At 49.4% G+C, this 22,341-nt stretch overlaps 1 protein-coding gene across 5 annotated transcripts in view; it reads left to right on the forward strand.

Moving 5' to 3' along the window:
* Positions 1–22,341, forward strand: part of NFIC (nuclear factor I C) — a 155,038-nt gene that overhangs the window by 32,999 nt on the left and 99,698 nt on the right. For all 5 annotated transcript variants that reach the window (XM_077332048.1, XM_077332047.1, XM_077332046.1 and 2 more), the window contains exon 2: positions 14,739–15,270. In XM_077332048.1, the coding sequence (XP_077188163.1) occupies positions 14,739–15,270 (532 nt within the window). The remainder of the gene's footprint in view (positions 1–14,738; positions 15,271–22,341) is intronic.

The following is a 22,341-nucleotide window of genomic DNA, read 5'->3' on the forward strand; positions in this document are numbered from 1 at the left end:
AGGAAAATGGACTTGGCAGCAGTGAGGTGCTAGTTGGTTGCATCCTTGCTTAACAATGCCTTCTGGGAAACTGTTGCAGGCAGTCATTTTGCCAACTCTGGGTTGTGAAATCCCTGGAGATTTTGGGGGTGGAGCCAGGAGCAGGTGGGATTTGGGGTGGGGTGAGACCGGGATGGAATATAATGCTATGGAGTCTGCCTTCCAAAGCAACCATTTTCTTTAGGGGAACTAGTCTCTGTCACCTGGAGATGAGCTGCAAAACTGGGGGATCCCCAGGTCTCACCTGGGGATTGGCATCCCTTGTGGCTGATCTTGGTTTGTTGAGGAGAAGGAGGAAGAGAAGCCAGGGTAAAGTATCTTGGTCTTGCCCTCTAATATAATTTGCTTGGGGGCGTGGTTCTGGTTGTGAATAGCACAATCACCGCTTTGCATGCTGAAGGACCCAGGTTCAGTCACCAGGACACATTCCGCACTGGTGGTGGTGTATCGGGCTACCCCCGGGTGTTTGGGTTGGGGCAGGTTGTCTCGCCTCTTCCTGGGTCCAGATGGGGGAACATTTTCCCCGCTACACCTGGTCCGCCCTGGATTCGTGCCTCTGGACAAGGCAGCCAGGTCAGCAAGGTTCCGCTGTGCTGTGGGGCAGTGGGGGCCCATTTTTGATATTTATAAACGGTTGGTTGGCTTATTTGCCTCCTCGCGCCATCCTTAGGAGTTGCAATCACTATCTGATGTGTGATTTACAATCATAGTTCTGGGGGATTACGCGAGAGCTCCCCAGGGGTTCTTCAGCCTTTCCCAGAAGTTCAGGTGTCTGCTGACATCAAGTGATGTCACTGGAGCCCCCTTCCCCGGTGGCTGTCCAGGCTCTTTCTCCACAATAGAAGTGGTAAATGATCGATCGATTGATCGGCTGGCTCCTGCATCTTCCTTCTGCGCCCACTTCTCTGAAGGGGCACATCACCACACTTTCGGGGTTTTTCGAAGCCTGAAAAATATTTCATGGGTTCCTCTGTGGTTAAAGGGTAGAAAAGGGCTGTTACAATAAGGCAGGGGTAAGCAAACTTTTTTTGCTGGCAGGGGCTCATGGGAATTGTAGTCCATGGACATCTGGAGGGCTGCAGTTTGTCTACCCCTGCAATAAGGCCTGTGATAATGCCTTCTTCTGATAATTCTGGTCCCACCTTTGGGCACTCTGGTGCAGTGATTAAAGTTTTCCACAAAGATCTGGGAGGCTTGAGTTCAAATCTGTGCCTTGGAACCTTTCTGGCTTCCCCTTAGGCCACTCCCACACTCTTTCAACCTAGCCTACCTGGGAGGGTTGTTGTGAGGATAAAATTGAGGCGCAGAGAGCCATGTAAGCTGCTCTGACCTCCTTGGGGCAAAAAATTACAATTGATTGGCTGGAAAAGGAAAGTGTAAAATCCTGGCCAGGTTATAACCCCTGTTGGGTAGTTTGCAGGGTTGAAACCAGATCACAAAACCGCTAATTTGGTTTGAGAGCCTCTGATACAATTTTGCACCATTCAAACCTGTGAGTCTTTTCTGCCTCTTGACTCATCTCTTCAGCTCCTTGTTTTTATAGCATCATTCCTGTGCTATTTTGGCAGACCAATGGCATATAGTGTATGAGTGACCTTACAAAGTGGTGTGACAAGGAACAGAGAAAGTGGCGGATGAGACGCAAAGGGTCATAGTGGAGGGTCAAACTGAATTCTGCAAGTTTCCTTATTTCAGCTAGAACTCCCCCCAGTTGGGTTTTCATTCTTGCTTGCAAAAAAAAAAAGCAGGCTCCCTTCTCCTGTAAAAAGAAATGCATTTTTCAGTGTTGTTTCAGTGCCAGTGGCATATTATCATATTGGCAGATCAAAGTAGCAGATCGAAGCTGATGAGAACAGTCATTCAACATGAATCACAGAATCATAGAATCATAGAGTTGGAAGGGGCCATACAGGCCATCTAGTCCAACCTCCTGCTCAACGCAGGATCAGCCCTAAGCATCCTAAAGCATCCAAGAAAAGTGTGTATCCAACCTTTGCTTGAAGACTGCCAGGGAGGGGGAGCTCACCACTTCCTTAGGCAGCCTACTCCACTGCTGAACTACTCTGACTGTGAAAATTTTTTTCCTGATATCTAGCCTATATCGTTGTACTTGCAGTTTAAACCCATTACTGCGTGTCCTCTCCTCTGCAGCCAATGGGAACAGCATCCTGCCCTCCTCCAAGTGACAACCTTTCAAATACTTAGAGGGCTATCATGTCCCCTCTCAACCTCCTTTGCTCCAGGCTGAACATTCCCAAGTCCCTCAACCTATCTTCATAGGGCTTGGTCCCTTGGCCCCAGATCATTCTCATTGCTCTCCTCTGTACCCTTTCAATTTTATCTACATCCTTCTTGAAGTGAGGCCTCCAGAACTGCACACAGTACTCCAGGTGTGGTCTGACCAGTGCCGTATACAATGTCCCTTTTTTGAGAGGCAGTCTTAAGTAAAACGTTCTCTCACCTTCAGCCTTGATTCCCTGTATCCCTAAAATGGAAAGTCTAGTACTGGTCAACCTTGCAGGGCTATTCTAGGGATTGAGGATTAAAATACAACTTGCAACCTCTTTCAAAACCCAACAGTAATGCTTAATATTACCGCTAGACATCATTGGTACTTTTCATTTTAAAAATTTGCGCGTCTGGAATGCCCTTAGCTACGAATAGCAATTTTTTGAAACTATCTTGCTCTGTTAAGAGATTGCTTCTCTATACCGAAGTTGTTTTTCAAAATATGAAAATTCAAAAGTCCCTTGATAAAGCCAAAGAGCGAAACGCGTTGGGATTTATATAAAAGAATAAAGAAGAATGAAAGTTTGAAGACTCCATAAAAGTCATTTTTGTCTTATTCGATTGGCCATATTGGTATCCTAATATTACCGCGAGACATCATTGGTATTTTTCATTTTAAAGATTTGCTTTGTGTTTGCAATTGATTCTGATCGTAATAAGTTTTGGGCGAGTCTGTGGTGAGAGCATATCTGTATCGGGCTACCTGCCACAGAAATGCATTTTCCTGACCACCAATGTGCCACGGCGAGTCTCCAAATAAATGTCCTTCCATGGTGGATTGGCAACTGGTCCTGCCATCTCTGCAACTGGAGGGACGGATCATTTTATTGCTATTTTTTGCTGAGATATTTGCTGGGTGGGAAGCTCACTGCGTTCACCAGGGTTTTTGTGTGTGTTTTTTGTTTGTGAGGGAATTCAGCATGATGTTCATGACCAAATGTCTTGCAATAATTGCAACTGTACTGCAAGAAAAACAAATTGAGTAATGTTTGAGCCTTCGGGACCCACCCCACAGAGGAAATTCTTTGCAGTGTCTCTGCATGAGTCCCCGTTTTATTTTTCTCCTCCAGACCAACCTCTCCCACATTCTTGCCAAACCTCTGCCTTGACTAGGAGTGAAACGCTCAGTTCTTTTCAATTTAGGCGCACAGCAAAATGATTCACCGTTATGAGGAGTCAGCTGCCCATTGCGTCTCTGCATGAGTCACCATTCTGGGCTTGGTGCCATCCAGTCAGGATGCGCTCTTGCCAAAGGACAGGGCTCAGGCTTGTCTGGGGTGGCCTTCTGCTCTTCAGAAGTAAGAATGAAGCATTGATGCACTCCCCATTTTTGTGGTGAAATTTTTTGCTTCGGTTAGGAAAGGCCAGAAATTCCCTCCTCCTTGGCATGGCATTCTACCCTTCCTTTCCCTCTGTTTCCCTGAACGTCTGAATGGCCGGTCCTTGGTCGAGGGAATTGTCTTTTTGTCCACAGTTCCTTTCCAAGCAGCCTCTACACATCAATTATCCTGCATCGGTTTAATTAACCAGCTCCTTGTTCAGCGCAGCCCTATCAACTCTCTCTCTCTCTCTGTAGAAATTATTGCAAGATGTCAAATATTGAGGCTTCATTGTCTATTTAACCCCTCAAGCTGCTTCTCCACACCCCCCCCCCCCCAAGCTCTGGCCTTTTGTTTTCGATCTTCTAGCACTGGCCCTGTTTTAATAGGTCCCCCTAGACCTGGCTTTCTCATCCAGGGTTTTCTGAAACCCCGGGGTTTCTTGACAGCCTGGGTTTCCCAAATAGGTGGGAGTTAACTAATTTTTAATATATTTTTTTAATTTGTTAAACATTTATTGGTGGGTATGACCAGATAATGAGCCTCTTGTGGCGCAGAGTGGTAAGTGGCAGAAATGCTGTCTGAAGCTGTCTGCCCATGAGGCTGGGAGTTCAATCCCAGCAGCTGGCTCAAGGTTGACTCAGCCTTCCATCCTTCTGAGGTTGGTAAAATGAGCACCCAGCTTGCTGCTGGGGGGTAAAACGGTAATGACTGGGGAAGGCACTGGCAAACCACCCCGTATTGAGTCTGCCATGAAAACGGTAGAGGGCGTCACCCCAAGGGTCAGACATGATCTGGTGCTTGCACGGGGGATACCTTTACCTTTACCTATGACCAGATAGGGTCATGTCAAGTCGCCCTCTCCTCCCAAAATGGCCACTGAGGGGGTGGGGAGGGGAGGGGCCCCAGGTGGACGTGGATGCAGCTCTGTTTCCCAATCATGTTCTGCACAATCGTGCCACTTCTGGGAATTCTTGAAGCCAGAAGAATGTCTTAAGGGGGTTCTCCATGGTTAAAAAGTTGGGAAAGGCTGCCCTCGATTGAACATCGAAAGGGCTGCCAGCTCTGGGTTGGGGAATACTGGGGGATTTGGGGGGCGGAGCCTGAAGAGGGCAGGGTTTGCGGAGGGGAGGGACATCATCATGGAGCACCCTCTGAAGCAGCCCTTCATCCTGGGCATCTGGAGATAAATTGCGATAGCAGGAACTTTTCAGCCACCATCTGGAGGCTGGCAACCTTAAAAACACTGGTCTTCATAGCTCAGCATCTTTGGCAATTCGAAGTCGGTTAATGAAAAGTGGGGTATAAAAAAAAAACAACTCTTCTTCTTTGTATCCTCCTTCTCCTTTGTATCAAATTTAAATTGTAAGCTCCTTAGCACAGGGACTTATCTCCTCATACAGTCAGAAGGGCACGCAGACAACATTCTAGAACTGATCTGTCTATAACAAACAATTCTTTCCTCCCAGTCTTTCCCCCCTGTTCTCTTTCATATGTTGCCCCACCTACCTCAAGGATCTGTTGTGGGGAAAGGCAGGGAAGGGGATTGTAAACCACTTTGACACTCCTTCTGGTAGTGAAAAGCAGGGTGTATGAAACAATTCTTGGTGCTGGTGCTAATCTAAAAGTTGCCTAGGTATGTGATCAGATTGCCCCCTCATCCCCATTTTGCAGCTCAGTCTACCTCCCAGCCTAATCCCAGGGGCATCTTGAGATGGTGATCCTGTAAGTTTTCATTAGCTGGTGGCAGGACATCTCCTGGCATTAATAGTGATCTAATGTGTTATACCCCAGTGGGCCTTCTCTTTGCCATGGCCTGCCCTCCTCAAACTACATCTACAAGGTAGCCAATGTTTCCCAACCAAGAGCTGGCAAGCTGAGTCAAGAAGAAGAAGAAGAAGAAGAAGAAGAAGAAGAAGAAGAAGAAGAAGAAGAGTTGGTTCTTATATGCCACTTTTCTCTATCTGAAGGAGTCTCAAAGCAGCTTACAGTCACCTTCCCTTTCCTCTCCCCACAACAGACACCCTGTGAGGGAGGTGAGGCTGAGAGAGCCCTGAGATTACTGAAGAAGAAGAGTTGGGTCTTATATGCCGCTTTTCTCTTCCCGAAGGAGGCTCAAAGCGGCTTACAGTTGCCTTCCCTTTCCTCTCCCCACAACAGACACCCTGTGAGGGAGGTGAGGTTGAGAGAGCCCTGATATTACTGAAGAAGATGAAAAGTTGGTTCTTATATGCTGCTTTTCTCTACCCAAAGGAGTCTGAAAGCGGTTTACAGGCGCCTTCCCTTTCCTCTCCCCACCACAGACACCCTGTGAGGTGGGTGAGGCTGAGAGAGCCCTGAGATTACCGCTCAGTCAGAACAGTTTTATCAGTGCCGTGGAGAGCCCAAGGTCACCCAGCTGGCTGCATGTGGGGGAGCGCAGAATTGAACCCGGCTTGCCAGATTAGAAGTCCGCACTCCTAACCACTACACCAAACTGGCTCTCTACCGGAGAAACCTTGGCCAAACCCCTCACCCCCCTTCCAAAACTTAAACCTGTAGACATGCAGCTAATTTGAGTGAATATCCTTCCCTCATTACCCTCTTGAGAAATATTAATTTTTATTATCTGTCAATTATCTGTAATACTCGAGCAATTTAAAAATATGATTTACAGCATTGTCATTCATATTTAAGGCCCTGGATAGGACTGTCACTTTAGCCAGGATTTTTATTTGGCTTTTAGGGAAGATTAGGACAGCCCTGGGGAGAAAAACCTAATTTTTCGGTGATTGATAAAGCATCTAAGTACAAAATCGACTTGGGCTATATCTGAGAACTGGATGCTGTGAGGTGAAAGGGTGTAGTAGTTAAGAATGCAGGACTAGTATCTAGGTGACCTGAGTCAAATCCCCATAGCACTGTAGGTACTCGCTGAGGGACCTGAGGCCAGCGTAACCTACCTCACAGGGTTGTTGTGAGGAGAAGCACATTGGGAAGAATGGTGGGGTACAAATGGAAACTTGTGGAAATGTCCTAACTTGAATTAATTGTTCTGGGAAAAGGGGAAAAAAGCTTTATTGTAGAGTGGGCCAGTATTAAATCTCTTGGGGGAAAGGTTGCAATTTCTGGGTTACAGCTGGTCATTTTTCCCATTTAACCTGGAATTTTCTACATGTACTCTGTCATAATACGTACTCTATGTCTATTTTTCCCCCATTGAAGAAAATGAGCTGTTTTGCCAACACAGTCCAGTCAAATATTTAGTGAAGGGGAAACAAAATTTACCTTGTAAGTACAAGAGACCTGTGGGAGACATGTAGCATACAAGCTTCATTGTAAACCCAAGTCACCCATTCTCATGAGGAAGGGCATCAGAAGGGCCCTGCTGGATCAGACCAGTGGTCCATCTAGTCCAGCATCCTGCCTTACACAGACCTTTTCTGCACAGGTGGAAAAGGCCGGGCTGATGCTCATAGGGCAGCGGGCCTAATCCCCGCTTCAACACGACGTTGGCACCGTCCCTTCCCTTCCCTTCCCTGTCCTGGACCTGGAGGGCCTTCCGTTGCCCCGCGGCAAGAGAACATGGATATTTCCGCAGTCCTCGGTCTGCCGCGGGGGCCAACAGGGCCTATCCGGGTGCTGTGCGGACAAGGCCCAGCTCCTCCACCTCCAATGGCATCTCAGAGGGGACAGAAAATGCCCCACTTGGCTCCGCAGTGCTGACCGAGGCACTGAAAATTTTTTCACCATTGTGAAAATCAAAAAAAACTATACACACACCCACCATTAGGCACATTGGATCCTTCCTGCCCCAGCTGCCTCCATGGGGAGGCAGAAATTCAGGGCTGACCGGGTCTGTGGTGGAAAATCTTCCCCCGTGAGGACCTGGGAAGCAGCGGGGCTAATTGCCCCAATGCACAGGACTGGTGTCAGCCCAGTGCAGCTGCCACGGTGCAGAAAAGGTCACAGTGGCCAACCAGTACCTCTGGACAGCCAACAACAGAGCATAGAAGCCGAGGCCTTGTCTTGATGTTGCCTCCTGGTTCTGGGATTAGGAGGATTAGTGCCTCCTGGAGTATCTCCTGACTCACAATGGTTAGTAGCCCTTGACAGATTATCCTCCATTAATCTACCTAATCCTCCCTTTAAAGCTTTTTATCCCTGTGGCCATCACTACATCCTCTGGCAGCAAATTCCACATTTTAATAACTCTCTGCGTAAAGTAGTATTTCCTTTTGTTTGTCCTGAACCTACTGCACATCAGCTTCATTGGATGCCCTCCAGAACTGTTACTTTTGGGAGAGAGAAAACTGCTGGGGCAATATTTGGTGTTGTAATATATATATATATATATTCCTCCCACTAATTTGCATTCCTCCCACTAATTTGCATTTGCCTAAGGGTATATGCCGTCCTCAGAATTGGGATACTGGTAATGTACCTGTAAAATACTTTGATGGCACATGTGTGTGTGTGTGTAGGAAGGCCAGCGTCTTTGGTGTTTTATGGGCCTCAACCATAGGCGTGGCTTGTGTTTCATGCCCCGTGGAACTGTTTTAAGGCCCACAGGGTCCTGATCTCACTCAGGAGCTTGTACCACCAGACTACGGCCAACGTACCCTTGGCTGGGGCCAACTGAAAGCCACATTGCCAGAATCCCTTGTGATAGTGTAAAATGGGCGTTTAAAAGAAATATTCCAAAGGTAGTTGAACAGGAAAGAGGGGGGGGGAGTTTCTGGAAAAAAAACTAAGGTGGCACGATATGTGGTACAGAGGAAGTGGAGAGAGAACTTTTCTCCCTAAACACTAGCATTTGAAGTAACCAAAAGATGCCCATGGACTACAATTCCCACGAGTAACCAAAAGAGAACATTTAGGGCAAATAAAAGGAAGTGGCTCTTGCCAAAAATGCACAAATTAACTTGTGGAACTACTGGCCACAAGATGTAATAGTATCCACTGACTTAGGCGATTTAGCAAAATTCATCCATCAATCGTTGTTAGTCATGGGGTCTACGGAGCCCCCCTGCATCACAACTGACCTCCAAATCACAGAGATCAGTTTCCCTGGAGAAAAATGGCTTCCTTGGCTGGTGGACTTTTCTATGGCCACTGAGGTCCTTTCCCTCTGGAAACCCTGCCCCCCCCAGTTTCACTTCCCCCAACCCCCCCTCCAAAAAAAAAGTCTCCAGGGATTTTCCACCCCTAAATTGGCAAGTCTGGCTTTGGAGGGGAGGCCATTCTGCCCCAGCGACACTGGGAAACACCCTATCTGTTTCTCAGGCCGTCTTTTCAGAAGAGGTTGGAGGAGGTGGAGAGACTGGGAGGCAGACCTAAGAGACTGGGAAGAAGAAGAAGAGTTGGTTCTTATATGCCGCTTTTCCCTACCCGAAGGAGGCTCAAAGCGGCTTACAGTCGCCTTCCCTTTCCTCTCCCCACAACAGACACCCTGTGGGGTGGGTGAGGCTGAGAGAGCCCTGATATCACTGCTCGATCAGAACAACTTTATCAGTGCCGTGGCGAGCCCAAAGTCACCCAGCTGGTTGCATGTGGGGGAGTGCAGAATCGAACCCGGCATGCCAGATTAGAAGTCCGCACTCCTAACCACTACACCAAACTGGCAGACCTAAGAGACTGGGAGGCAGACCTCCTGGGCCTTAAGTAGTAGCTTGCCTGCTCAGGAGCAACCAAGTTGCAGGGTGGAGAGTTCTTGGACTGAGGCTGGAGATGCCCTTGGGGTTCTTTGCTGCCAGAGTGCCAAATCCAAGCAGGGTAAGGTCATCTTCTTTTGTGAAGGCTTCTTGGGGCTTCTTGGAAGAAAAGAGAAAGTCTTAAGGAGGTGTGTGTGTGTTATGGAAAAGCTATGAGAAGCGAGGAAGCTCTGTTTGGAAGCTGGGGTAATAGGAATTGTGTTTATTTAGCTGATTCATAGAAGGATCAGTGGGGAATTCTGCCCAAGGCTTCCCTAGGTGGCTCAGTCAAAAGTGTAATTTTCACCTCTGGTCTCAGTTGAGGACCGTTTCCTCCTGAAGCAGAGCAATTGCATATTGTGCAGTGGAGATTTTCTTCTTCTTTATTTTGGTTTGCAGGCTCCTGTGCAGAAACTGATATTTTAAAATTGCTATAGACAAAATCATGTTAGTAAATACTAAGGACTAGGGATGGGAAGGAAGGGTGGCTTCTTAACAAAATAAGCAAGCAGGAAGTATTGTAGGGTTGCCAACTTTGGACTGTAGAATTCCTGGAAATTTAGGGGAGGCGATGGGGAATTTAGGGGAGGCGATGGGGGCTTGGTAACTTCAGCAGAATATAATTCTGTAGAGTTTACCATCCAAAGCAGCCATTTCTCGCAGAAAAACTGGTCTCCCTTGCTTGGTGATTCTGAACAATCTTCAGGCCATACCTGGAGTTTGGCAGCCTAAAATATCCTAAGATTCTGTCTGGGAAGGAAATTCTCCTCAAACTGTGGAAAAATTTAGGCTCGGCTACCCAAGAAGGCCTCAGAGAAAATTGTGTATTTGCTCAAAAGGAAGTAAGATGATCTCCTTAAAATGTTATGTATGTGTACAAAATTGTTATTGGGCATAACTGTAGTTTTATGCAAATGTTAGGCGACACACACACACACCCCTTTTCTTTTTGATGCCATGTCTTTGGAAACACTCAGTCTTGTATATACTGTAACAACATGATCCTGAAGATGGATTAAAACGACTCAATGTGATCTGCTCCTAACCCTCTCTGATTAACCCTTGGCCCAACTGCACAGAATTATCTCTTTGAAACCAATATGACCTAGTTCAAGGGTGGCCAAACTGTGGCTCTCCAGATGTCCATGGACTACAATTCCCATGAGCCTAGACTCATGGGAATTGTAGTCCATGGACATCTGGAGAGCCACAGTTTCGCCACCCCTGACCCTGGTCCGCTGCATGTAGAAGAAGAAGAAGAGTTGGCTCTTATATGCCGCTTTTTCCCTACCCGAAGGAGGCTCAAAGCAGCTTCCAGTCACCTTCCCTTTCCTCTCCCCACAACAGACACCCTGTGGGGTGGGTGAGGCTGAGAGAGCCCTGATATCACTGCCCAGTCAGAACAGTTTTTATCAGTGCTGTGGCGAGCCCAAGGTCACCCAGCCGGCTGCATGTGGGGGAGCATAGAATCGAACCTGGCATGCAAGATTAGAAGTCCGCACTCCTAACCACTACACCAAACTGGCTCTCAGTTTGGTACCTTTCTGTCTTGCGGGCCAACTTTTCTGATTCCAAATTCATATTTTCTAATGCCTCATTTGAGTTTTTCACTTTGGTGTAAATTGCTGCCAAACTTTGGGGGTAGATTTGACCTGTGAGATGGAAGAGAAAGCCCCATGGTGATTTGTTTCTAAAAAGTAAGCCATGTTCTGTACCTGGAAAAGTTGAACTTTGCACTCTCGGGCCAGCCATGAAAACCGCTTTCTTTGTTTTCTCTTGGTTCATGTCGTTCTGTAAATTATTATTTCATATGCAATTTAGTCTGGGTACGCTGGCTGTGGGGAATACGACACAGAAGTTCCAGCTCCCAATGACCACTGTTCTTCTTTCCACCGGCCCTGGGATTCTGTAGGTGTTTCTGCAGGCTTATCTGAAGGCCATGAGGGCTAGGAACGTGGTAGTTTTAGACAGAAACGACAACAGCATTTTACCAAGCTGAATTGTGCATCTGAGGGCTTTTTGTGGAGCGCAAGCCTCTTTGGTCCCCATTCGGACACCAGCGTGGAATTTATGGCTGCCAGGAATTGTGTAGCTGGGGAAAGGCCAGGAAGGGGACAGCTCAGGGTGGGTGTGTGCCCTCTCGGAAGTCTGAAATCCAATCGGGGATTATCCGAGACTGAACACAGATGTACTGGCTGGCTAATGAATTACTCCCCATGCAGACCTCACCTGGCCTGACCTCAACGTCCCCTCCGCCGTTGCAAGGAGCAGCGTCCTCACTTGACCTCGGTTCAGGATTTGCTAATTTTCCTGTTTTCTAGTCCCGCTTTCCTTCCGCTCTCCCAGAGCTCTGGTTAGTTTAAGTGCATTTCAGCAAGGGAAGGAAGTGCACAGAGGCGGGAAATCTGGCCTGGTTGGTGGCACGGAGTTTCAAGTTTTGCAGAAAGGGAGGTCAAAGCAGCCCCCTGATTCTTCTCTTTGAGGAATCTGAAATTTGAGCTTTCTTTTCTCCCCAGTTTCCCTTTTCTCTGTTAGCTGAATCATGTTCTGCGTTTCCTATCAGGTCTTCTTTCGCCTTCTCCCTAGCAATATTCAAGTCCACAGCTAAACTAGTCCCATGTCAAGAATTTGCCACTGGGAGGGAATCGCCTGTGTTGGGGGGATTGATCTGAACTCTTGTACTTTTTCCCAAGTGAACTAAGGTTGAGCTACTTCAGCTCTTCAGACCCAGGAAAGTGCTAGAATATAGGAAACATTCCTCCCCACCGTCCCAACTCTCAGGCATCAAGCTGGGATCAAGTAGCTCCACACTGGGTAGGGCGGGCTTTCTCAACCAGGGTTTTGTGAACCCTTTGGCTTCTTGATGGCCCTGGAAGGGTTTCCCAAATGGGTAGAAGTTAATTCATGTTTTATATATTTTTAAAATTTGTTAAATATTTATTGGGTGATATGACCTTTTATGGTCATGTTGACCCCCCTCCCCAAATGACCAATGATGGACCTGGGGGGTGGGGAGCAGAGGGGCCCCTGTTGGGTGTGTACACAGCCATGCTTCCTAATCATAGTCTGCACTTCAGGGTTTTCTTGAAGCCCCTTTGGTGTAGTGGTGAGGAGGGCAGAGTTCTAATCTGGAGAGCCGGATTCGATTCTGCACTCCCCCACCTGCAGCCAGCTGGAAGGCGGAGACATGTGGAGGTGTGTGATAGCGGAGGTGGTGGCCGGTGGCCAGTGGAGGTGAGCTGCCTCCACACCGCCTCAATTGGAGAGCGACGAAGATCTGGGGCCAAGGGACCAAGCCCTATGAAGATAGGTTGAGGGACTTGGGAATGTTTAGCCTGGAGAAAAGGAGGTTGAGAGGGGACATGATAGCCCTCTTTAAGTATTTGAAAGGTTGTCACTTGGAGGAGGGCAGGATGCTGTTCCCATTGGCTGCAGAGGAAAGGACACACAGTACTGGGTTTCAACTACAACGATATAGGCTAGATATCAGGAAAAAATTTTCACAGTCAGAGTAGTTCAGCAGTGGAGTAGGCTGCCTGAGGAGGTGGTGAGCTCCCCCTCACTGGCAGTCTTCAAGCGAAGGTTAGATACACACTTTTCTTGGATGCTTTAGGATGCTTAGGGCTGATCCTGCATTGAGCAGGGGGTTGGACTAGATGGCCTGTATGGCCCCTTCCAACTCCATGATTCTATGATTCTAATTGTGCACATGAGTGTGTATGCTGCCACCGCCAAGGTTAGGGTCAACGCAAAGAAAACTTTGAGAACCACTGTCTTAAAGGATCCTGAGCACAGGTGTTTGGGTGGGGGAGGGACTCCCTCCTCATGCAGAGACCTTGGAGAGCTGCCACCTGTCAGCGTAGATAACATGGGCTGATGGAAACTCATACAGTCTTGTTGCCCAGATTTCCAATGTTGGTTTAAATTTGCCCCTGAAACTCACGGGGGACAAAATTACCAAGGAAAGGGGATTCTTTTTTATCTTTGTTTTAGCCGGGGGGGGGGGGGAGTATGTACATCCCCTTTTCTAATGTTGTTCCCTCTCTCAGCTGCTTTTCAGTAATGGACAATGAAGGCCACACCAAGGCAAAACAATGTCCAAGAAACAAATGGGTGCAGAAGAAGGCAGAATCTAATAATTCTACAGCCCCTGCGCATTTTGCTTGCAGCTTCGCCAGGGGAAATCCAGGGAAATGACAGAACATATCTGATACATTATTTTAAAAACTGACAAAACTGGTCTTTTTCGCAGAGCATGTACAAAGTGTAATTCACAATAAGTTGTTGAACCAAAGCGGCGTTCACATATAGTACATATTTAAAAAGAATTCACAAATTAGATAGTTTGCTTATTTGGATATTTTTAAAAATCCTACTGACCTTCAAGATTATTTTTAGTTAGCTGGGGGAGAGGGTTAAATCTGTAATCCCCTTTTCTAAATGTTGTTTCTGCTCATGGCTCTTTTTCGTCAATGGAGACATGCTGGACTTTTGATTGGTGCTCTTGCTGGGGAAGTGGCATGTCTGGTTTTTGGGAATGCGGGACAGAGAGTGTTCTGGGGATGTGAGAACAAGGGGGGTTACCAAATAATGTGGTGGGGAAGGGTGTGACTTTAGCAGAGTTGTCTTCATACAAGGAAGGGGAATGGCTCAGGACAAAATTCAGGGGTAGCCAAAGTAGGCAATCATAAATTTGATGTGCTCTTTGTTGAGACAGAGAGAAGGAGGAAGTGTAAGCTGGGGGCAGATGTTCTCTGTTGGCCTTGTCTACCTTGCAGGGGTGTTGTGACAGAAATGTAGGGAGAGGGCCGGTTTGGAGAAAGGGTGACCTATAATGTCAGGAAAAGGATTTTTAGCCCAGAGTAGCCTGGTCTCATCAGATCTTGGAAGCTAAGCAGCATCAGCTCTGGCTAGCACTTGGAAGAGGGACCACCAGGGAAGCCCAGAATCGCTAAACAGAGACAGGCAAAGGCATCATTGGCCTTCAAAACCCTACAGCAGGGGTGGCCAAAACTGTGGTTCTCCAGATTTCCATGGACTACAATTCCCATGAACCCCTGCCAGCACCGGAGAGCCACAGTTCAGCCACCCTTGCCCTAGAGCAGGGGTAGTCAAACTGCGGCCCTCCAGATGTCCATGGACTACAATTCCCATAAGCAAACGCTGGCAGGGGCTCATGGGAATTGTAGTCCATGGACATCTGAAGGGCCGCAGTTTGACTACCCCTGACCTAGAGGATCATTCCTAGTCAGCTGCGACTGGATAGCAGTTGGTCCATACAGCAAGTCCTGTGATTTGGGTTCATCGCGTGGTTGGGTTGGCGTTGCTTCCCGTTGTCCTCCCTCCGTAGCCATGCTCTGCTGAAGCCTCGGCAGCCTGAGTCCTGACCGTCCCCCTCTCTTGCCTTTCTGTCCTCCAGGATGAGTTCCATCCCTTCATCGAAGCTCTCCTCCCTCACGTCCGGGCCTTCGCCTACACCTGGTTCAACCTGCAGGCCCGGAAGCGCAAGTACTTCAAGAAGCACGAGAAGCGGATGACCAAGGATGAGGAGCGGGCCGTGAAGGACGAGCTGCTGAACGAGAAGCCCGAGGTGAAGCAGAAGTGGGCCTCCCGCTTGCTGGCCAAGCTGCGGAAGGACATCCGGCCCGAGTTCCGCGAAGACTTTGTCCTCTCTATTACGGGCAAGAAGCCCTCGTGCTGCGTCCTCTCCAACCCCGACCAGAAGGGGAAGATGCGCCGGATCGACTGCCTGCGCCAGGCCGACAAAGTGTGGCGCCTGGACCTCGTCATGGTCATCCTCTTCAAGGGCATCCCCCTGGAGAGCACGGACGGGGAGCGCCTCGTCAAGGCTGGGCAGTGCACCAACCCCATCCTCTGCGTCCAGCCTCACCACATCAGCGTCTCGGTCAAAGAGCTTGATCTATACCTGGCGTATTTCGTTCGCGAGAGAGGTAGGCTGCTCTCTTGGTTGTTGTTGGTGGTGGTGATGGTGGTGGTGGTGGTGGGCGCTCCGGCACTTCTCATCCTGCATGTGTAGGATAATGCACTTTCAGTGTGCTTTTGTAGCTGGATTTTCCTGTGCGGAACAGGAAAAATCTGCTTCTAAAGTGCATTGAAAACACATTGGCTCATGTGTGTGGAATTCATGTTGTATCTTCCCCTGCCCACATTGTGGGGCTTCTCTTGGCAGTTTTCAGATGGTGTGGCAGAGGAGGCCCGGGACCTCCATGACATGTTTATTTAATTTTAAAATTTATTTTCAGATTTTTATGCCACCCTTCCCGAGGGCTCAGGGGGGCTTAAATAATAAACAGGACAAAATCAAATTTGCATTAAAATCTCTCCTAACAGCAAGGCCTGTGATTTGTGTTCATAAGCCGGTTGGGTTGGGACGGTGTTTGCGGGGAACTAGAAGGAAACTTTGTCCAATGGCTCTCAGCAGATCCTGTGTCAGTGAAGCTACAGAACTTACATTAGGTTGCTAGTTGGCCATCACTTCCTGTTGTCCTCCCTCTGTGACCGTTTATTAATATCTTATTGACATTTTGAAAATTCCCGTTTTTCCAAGGTGTGAATGAACCCTCTGTACTTATAATTTTCCAACACCGTATACATCCCAGTGACTAATTTTCTCTCGTGTTGATGTAGTTGTGAGATTGTCATTGGGAGGGAAAGCTGCATGGTACAGCCAGATTTTGTCCTATTTCAGAAGCTAAGCAGGGTCAGACCTTGGAAGGGAGAGCTGCAAGGAAGACTCTGCAGAAGAAGGCTTTGACAAACCACCTCTGCTTCTCCCTTGCCTTGAAAGGCCCCTTGCTAGGTTGCTTTAAGTCAGTGGCGACCTGATGACACTTTAAACACATGGACTATCGTCTTTCCATTGGATGTATAAAAGGGGCTTCAGGGGGCTCAAAAAGGGCAAATGTGGTATAAAAAGTCAAGCCATCCGGCCTTAACAAGGGCAGGGCCCTTTTGGTCCTGGCCCCTACTTGGGGGAATGAGCTTCTGGAAAACTTGAGGGCCCTGACAGAACTGAACCAGTTCTTCAGGGCCTGCAAGATGGAGCTCATCCCCCAAGTGTTTGGTTGGGGCCAAGGAACATCATGAAAATACTGGATTAACATCAACGGGGGGATATGTGATTATCCCCCCCCCCCCCCCCCGCAACCCAAACTCAGCAGTGTAGATGCTGTTCTGGCTTAGCAACTGGTGTGACTCATTTTAATATTTTCTTGTTTTAATATTTTAATTTGAGTGTGTTGAACTATTATGATCAATTCTGTATTATTGTTATGTATTACGTGGACGGATTTTACAGTGTTGGAGATCGCCCTGGGCCATCTTGCTGGGAAGGGTGGTGTGTGACACTCAAATGAAATTCAGTAAGGGGTGGGAAAAGAAAGCAAGGGAACTGGGAATGGAAATGGGTCGAACGGAAAAGAATCCCAGTAATGATGTATGAAAGGGAACTGGGGGGAAAGACTGGAGGGAAAGAAGTGTTTTATATATCCGCATCGCTTCTAGAATGCTGTCTGTATACACTTTTGAGGAGATAGGTCCCTGCTCCAAGGAGCTTACAATCTAAGGTTTGATACAAGGGGGACTAGGAAGGGTGGGGAAAAGGTTTGCTAGTAAGATCCTGTCACTCTGCCGTTGAGAAATGGAGATTGGGGCTAGTGGTTGGATCTTAATAAATAACCCCACTGTTCTCTACAGAAACATCAATGGGAGAGGCAGGGATAATGCCAGGGGGAAGGACCTGCCTTTGTTTCTTTGGTCCACATTCATATTTTTTGGCTTATTGGGGGTTCTCCGTGACCACAACGGAAGACAAACTTCCTTGAATGACAGCTGTCCCATTTGCGACTTTGCAACATGGCGTGTTTTGCAAATCGCTGTGGGATGTCAAATATTCTGAATGGCTAACCCTACCAAGTTCATTCCAAGATGTCCTGCACAGAGAGCCAGTTTGGTGTAGTGGTTAGGAGTGCGGACTTGTAATCTGGAATGCCAGGTTCGATTCTGCGCTCCCCCACAGGCAACCAGCTGGGTGATCTTGGGCTCGCCATGACTCTGATAAAACTGTTCTGACCGGGCAGTGATATCAGGGCTCTCTCAGCCTCACCCACCCCACAGGGTGTCTGTTGTGGGGAGAGGAAAGGGAAGGCGACTGTAAGCCGCTTTGAGCCTCCTTCAGGTAGAGAAAAGAGGCATATAAGAACCAACTCTTCTTCTTCTTCTAGTTCACTGCAGGCTTCTGCAACTCATACTCCGCAGGGTCTTCTCTTGAGACAGCTCTGGAAACGCCAGCTTTTTCAAAATGCAGCGGCACGAGTCCTTAGGGCACACCTGATACCAGTGCTCTCCCAGCTGCATTGGCTTCAGACCGGAGACAGGATCAGATTCAAGGTTTTGGTGCTGACCTTCAAGGCCTAAAACGGTCTGGGACCGGCATTTCTACGGACCCACCTTTTCCCTTATATCTCCCCCCCCCCAAAGAGGGTTAAGATCAGGGGTAGTCAACCCTTGGCAGGGACTGGCAAGGGCTCATGGGAATTGTAGTCCGTGGACATCTGGAGGGCCGCAGTTTGACTACCCCAGATCATCAGAACAACATCTGCTCAAGATCCCCAGCCCCAAAGGAAGGGAGATTGGCCTCGATCGGGACCAGGGCTTTTCCGGCCCTGACCTCAGCCTGGTGGAACGCTCTCCTGAAAGAGATTAGGGCGCTGTGGAACCTTAACCAGTTCTGCAGGGTCCACAAGACAGAACTGTAGACCAAGCCTGTAGTCAGGCCTCCCCGCTGGAGGTGAAAAACAATCTGCTCTGTAAACTCTTGAACCCCCCCAATAATGTAATTAATAGTTGGGGGAAATTAGAGAATGTCTATGTTTTTAACCCAATTATTGTTTTAATGATGTTGTCACCCGGCCTGCAAGGGTGGACTAGAATAAACATCCATCCATCCATCCATCCATCCATCCATCCATCCATCCTTCCTTCCTTCCTTCCTTCCTTCCTTCCTTCCACCCACCCACCCACCCACCCACCCTTCCTTCCTTCCACCCACCCACCCACCCACCCACCCATCCATCCATCCATCCTTCCTTCCTTCCTTCCTTCCTTCCTTCCTTCCACCCACCCACCCACCCACCCACCCACCCATCCATCCATCCACCCACCCACCCACCCATCCATCCACCCATCCACCCACCCACCCACCCACCCACCCATCCACCCATCCATCCATCCACCCACCCACCCACCCACCCACCCATCCATCCACCCACCCACCCACCCATCCATCCACCCATCCACCCACCCACCCACCCACCCACCCACCCACCCATCCATCCATCCACCCACCCACCCATCCACCCATCCACCCACCCACCCACCCACCCATCCATCCATCCACCCACCCACCCATCCATCCACCCACCCACCCACCCATCCACCCACCCACCCACCCACCCATCCATCCATCCTTCCTTCCTTCCTTCCTTCCTTCCACCCACCCACCCACCCACCCACCCACCCATCCATCCATCCACCCACCCACCCATCCATCCACCCACCCACCCACCCACCCATCCATCCACCCACCCACCCACCCATCCATCCACCCATCCATCCACCCACCCACCCACCCACCCATCCATCCATCCACCCACCCACCCACCCACCCACCCACCCACCCACCCACCCATCCATCCACCCACCCACCCACCCACCCATCCACCCACCCACCCACCCACCCACCCACCCATCCATCCATCCACCCACCCACCCATCCATCCATCCACCCACCCACCCACCCACCCATCCATCCATCCACCCACCCACCCATCCATCCACCCACCCACCCACCCATCCATCCATCCATCCACCCACCCACCCACCCACCCACCCACCCATCCATCCATCCATCCATCCACCCACCCACCCACCCACCCATCCACCCATCCACCCACCCACCCACCCACCCACCCACCCACCCATCCATCCACCCACCCACCCATCCACCCACCCACCCACCCATCCATCCATCCATCCATCCATCCAGTTCTCTGATCGAATTTTGCAAGCCATCTTCAGTTCCTTAACCAGTAAGCTAAGCAGTAGATGTTCAGGCTGAAATTGATAGACTCACGGGACAAACTGGAGATTCAGAGAGAGGAACAGTTTGGATCCTTTGCTGCAAAGACCTCTGCTTCCAAGGTTCTTGAAACCCTCGGGGGCATCAGTAGACCAGCTTCCCTATGCCCCCTACTCCCCTCTGCCCCGAGTCCCAGCTTCACTCTCTCTTCCATGCCTCCTAAAAATTGCTCAGCCCTCATCAGTGCTTTGGGGTGTTTTTTTTAAATGGTTATTTCACGAAATTGTAATTTTCTGCGACCCCAAGGAGTCCCCTGCATATGGAAAGACCCCTTGCCTTTTTCATGAATGGTCTGGTTGTGCTTCTTTTGGGATTGGCACCAGGGTCAACCACTTTAGGTAAAAACTAACAGGGGAGAGGGGGTTTGTGTTTGCAGCCTGTGCTGTGCAAAGAGGCGAAGACGAAAATCTGGCTGATTTTGGGCGGTTGGGGTTCTTTTTTTAAGCTCGCCATACCTGCTTCTAACAAGCTGCTGGATATGATTATAGGTTTATCGGGGATTTCATATCCCTGTCTCTGTAAAATGCTCTCAGCTTTTGATCCGTGCACAGCCTCTCTGAACAGGTACATTCAGTTTTATAAGAACTTAAGAAGGTTTTGTAGGATCGTCTAGCCCAGCCTTTTTCAACCTTTTGGCCACGGAGGAGCCACTGACATAACTTTTCAGCCTTCCAGGAGCCCTGGAAGTGACGTCAGCTGGCCACGCCCCCTGACAGGCCCCTGGAAGTGACATGTTGGTGGAAGTGACATCACCGTCTGTGTTAACAGGCAGGCTCAAGGAGAACTGAGCGGGGCAGAGACAGGAGGCGGTTTAAGGTGGGAGTAGGTGTGCAGGTTCCACTCCCGTGGAACCTACACGCCTACTCCCACCTTAAACCGCCTCCTGTCTCTGCCCCTTTTAATTCTCCTTGAGCCTGTCTATTAACTTACTCATGCTTGGGAGGGAGAGCAATGAAAGTGGCCAGTTCTCTAGCTTATGGCCAATTCCCCTAAGGCTGCAGTCTCCCTCCAGAGCTCTCACGGACCCCCAGGGATCTGTGGACCCCCGGTTGGGAATCCCTGGTATAGTCCCAAGCCCTGTTTTCCACCTTGGGTGTCATTGCAGGCCTTGCAAACAGGAGGACAGAAATCAGGGCCTCCCTTGTTTTTGCCCCCTCACCTTGCAACTTGTATTCATACATATACTGCCTCTGAATATGGAGGTTCCATTTAGCTGTCACAGCTAGTAGCCGCTGATTTGCTGGTCCTCCTCCCATGAATTTTATTTAATTATTCGTTTGTTTGCTTGTAATTACATTCAGATGCCACCGCTCAGGAACCTGCTGTCTCACAGCGGCTAACATCAATAAAAACACAAAGTAAAACAAAACAGATCCTCCAACCTGTTCCACCTGACCTCAGCCTCCCCCCCCTCCCCGCCCCACACATCCTTCCTCTAATCTGCCAAGTCCCTGGGGCAATGCCATCATGGGGAAACTTCTGAGGAGGGGCTAGATCTTTTGTTTGCCCAACCTCAACCAAAAACCTGGCGGAAGAGCTCCATCTTACAGGCCCTGCGGAACTGACCCAGTTCTGGCAGGGCTCTCAGCTCTTCCAGGAGCTCATTCCAGCAGGCAGGGGCCAGGACCAAAAAAAGCCCTGGCCTAGTCGAGGCCAGGCAGACCTCCTGGGGGCCAGGGATCACCAATTCATCCAGGCCCACACAGCAAAGCGTTTGTGTGTCTGGGGGGGGGGGCATATGGAGAAAGGCGTACACTGGGCCCAGAGCACGTATGACCTTATAGGTCAAAACCAAAACCTTGAAACTGATCCGGTACACAACGGGCAACCAATTTGTCTGATTCCCACTTAAAGCTACCTAGGCTAGTGGTCATCGGAACCGTGTGAGGAAATCTGTCCCAAATCGGTGGTCCGTCCCCCACCTTGGATGCCTGTGAATTCTCCTATAAATGGGACAGGGAGGAAAAGTTCTCCTTCTCTTTCTTCTCAGCCTTTCGGCTAAGACCAAGCACCGCATTTTGGACCTGCGTGGGGGGTTGTCTCTGCATGACTTCTTCCAAACTTCCGCAGGAACGGAAGGATCCTTGCCCGGAAAGACGACATTTGCTCAGGCCATGAATGGAAGGGTGTTGCAACTTGTTTCCTTGTAGTTTTTTCCAAACCTCGGGTCGGTCTGGTCTCTCTGTCTTTTTCTCTCTCTCTTTCCCCCCCCCTTTCCTTCCTCTGGCTTTCTTCCTTGCTCCTGCAGCCTTCCAAACTTGACCCCAGACAGTCTGGGTCTCCCAGGCGGCCTTGGAATCACCTGATCCGCCTAATTGGTAACAACCCTAGGCAGTAAATACACAGCTGATAAGGCCTCCTTCAGCCTGTCACTTTCCCTCAGCCGAAAGGTGGGCCTTTTTAAGGTAGCTCCAAGCTACAGCTTAAGGAAGAATGGAGAATCTGGTCCTGGGGTCTCAGCTCCAGCTGCTCGGAGGAAAATCAGGGCCGAGCCCGAATGGTCACACAAGCTTACTGGTTGGAATATCCCCCTGTTTTAGTTCCCTCTCCTAAAATCAGGCCCCGCGGCTCTTTATTTTCTCACCTGCTTCCTCGCGCCCAGTTCTTCCTGTAAGAAAAATGGACATATTTTCCCCCCCCCAGGTTAGCTTTGCATGCCAGCGGCATCCAAGAAGCACACGGGGCAGCCGAGCTGAAAACGAGGCAGATTAAAACCTTGCAGAATCGAGAGGAAACGAAAACAGCACAACAGCCGTGTTGGCGCCGTTGGAATGCTTTGCCTGCGATGCCATGTGCGGCATTGTTCTCACGGACGGTGGGAATTGTGCGGGTGCCAAAAGGGTGTGGGTGCAGCCCTAGTGCA

The sequence above is a fragment of the Paroedura picta genome, chromosome 4, assembly GCF_049243985.1.
Source record: "Paroedura picta isolate Pp20150507F chromosome 4, Ppicta_v3.0, whole genome shotgun sequence".
In the NCBI taxonomy this organism is placed as follows: Eukaryota; Metazoa; Chordata; class Lepidosauria; order Squamata; family Gekkonidae; genus Paroedura; species Paroedura picta.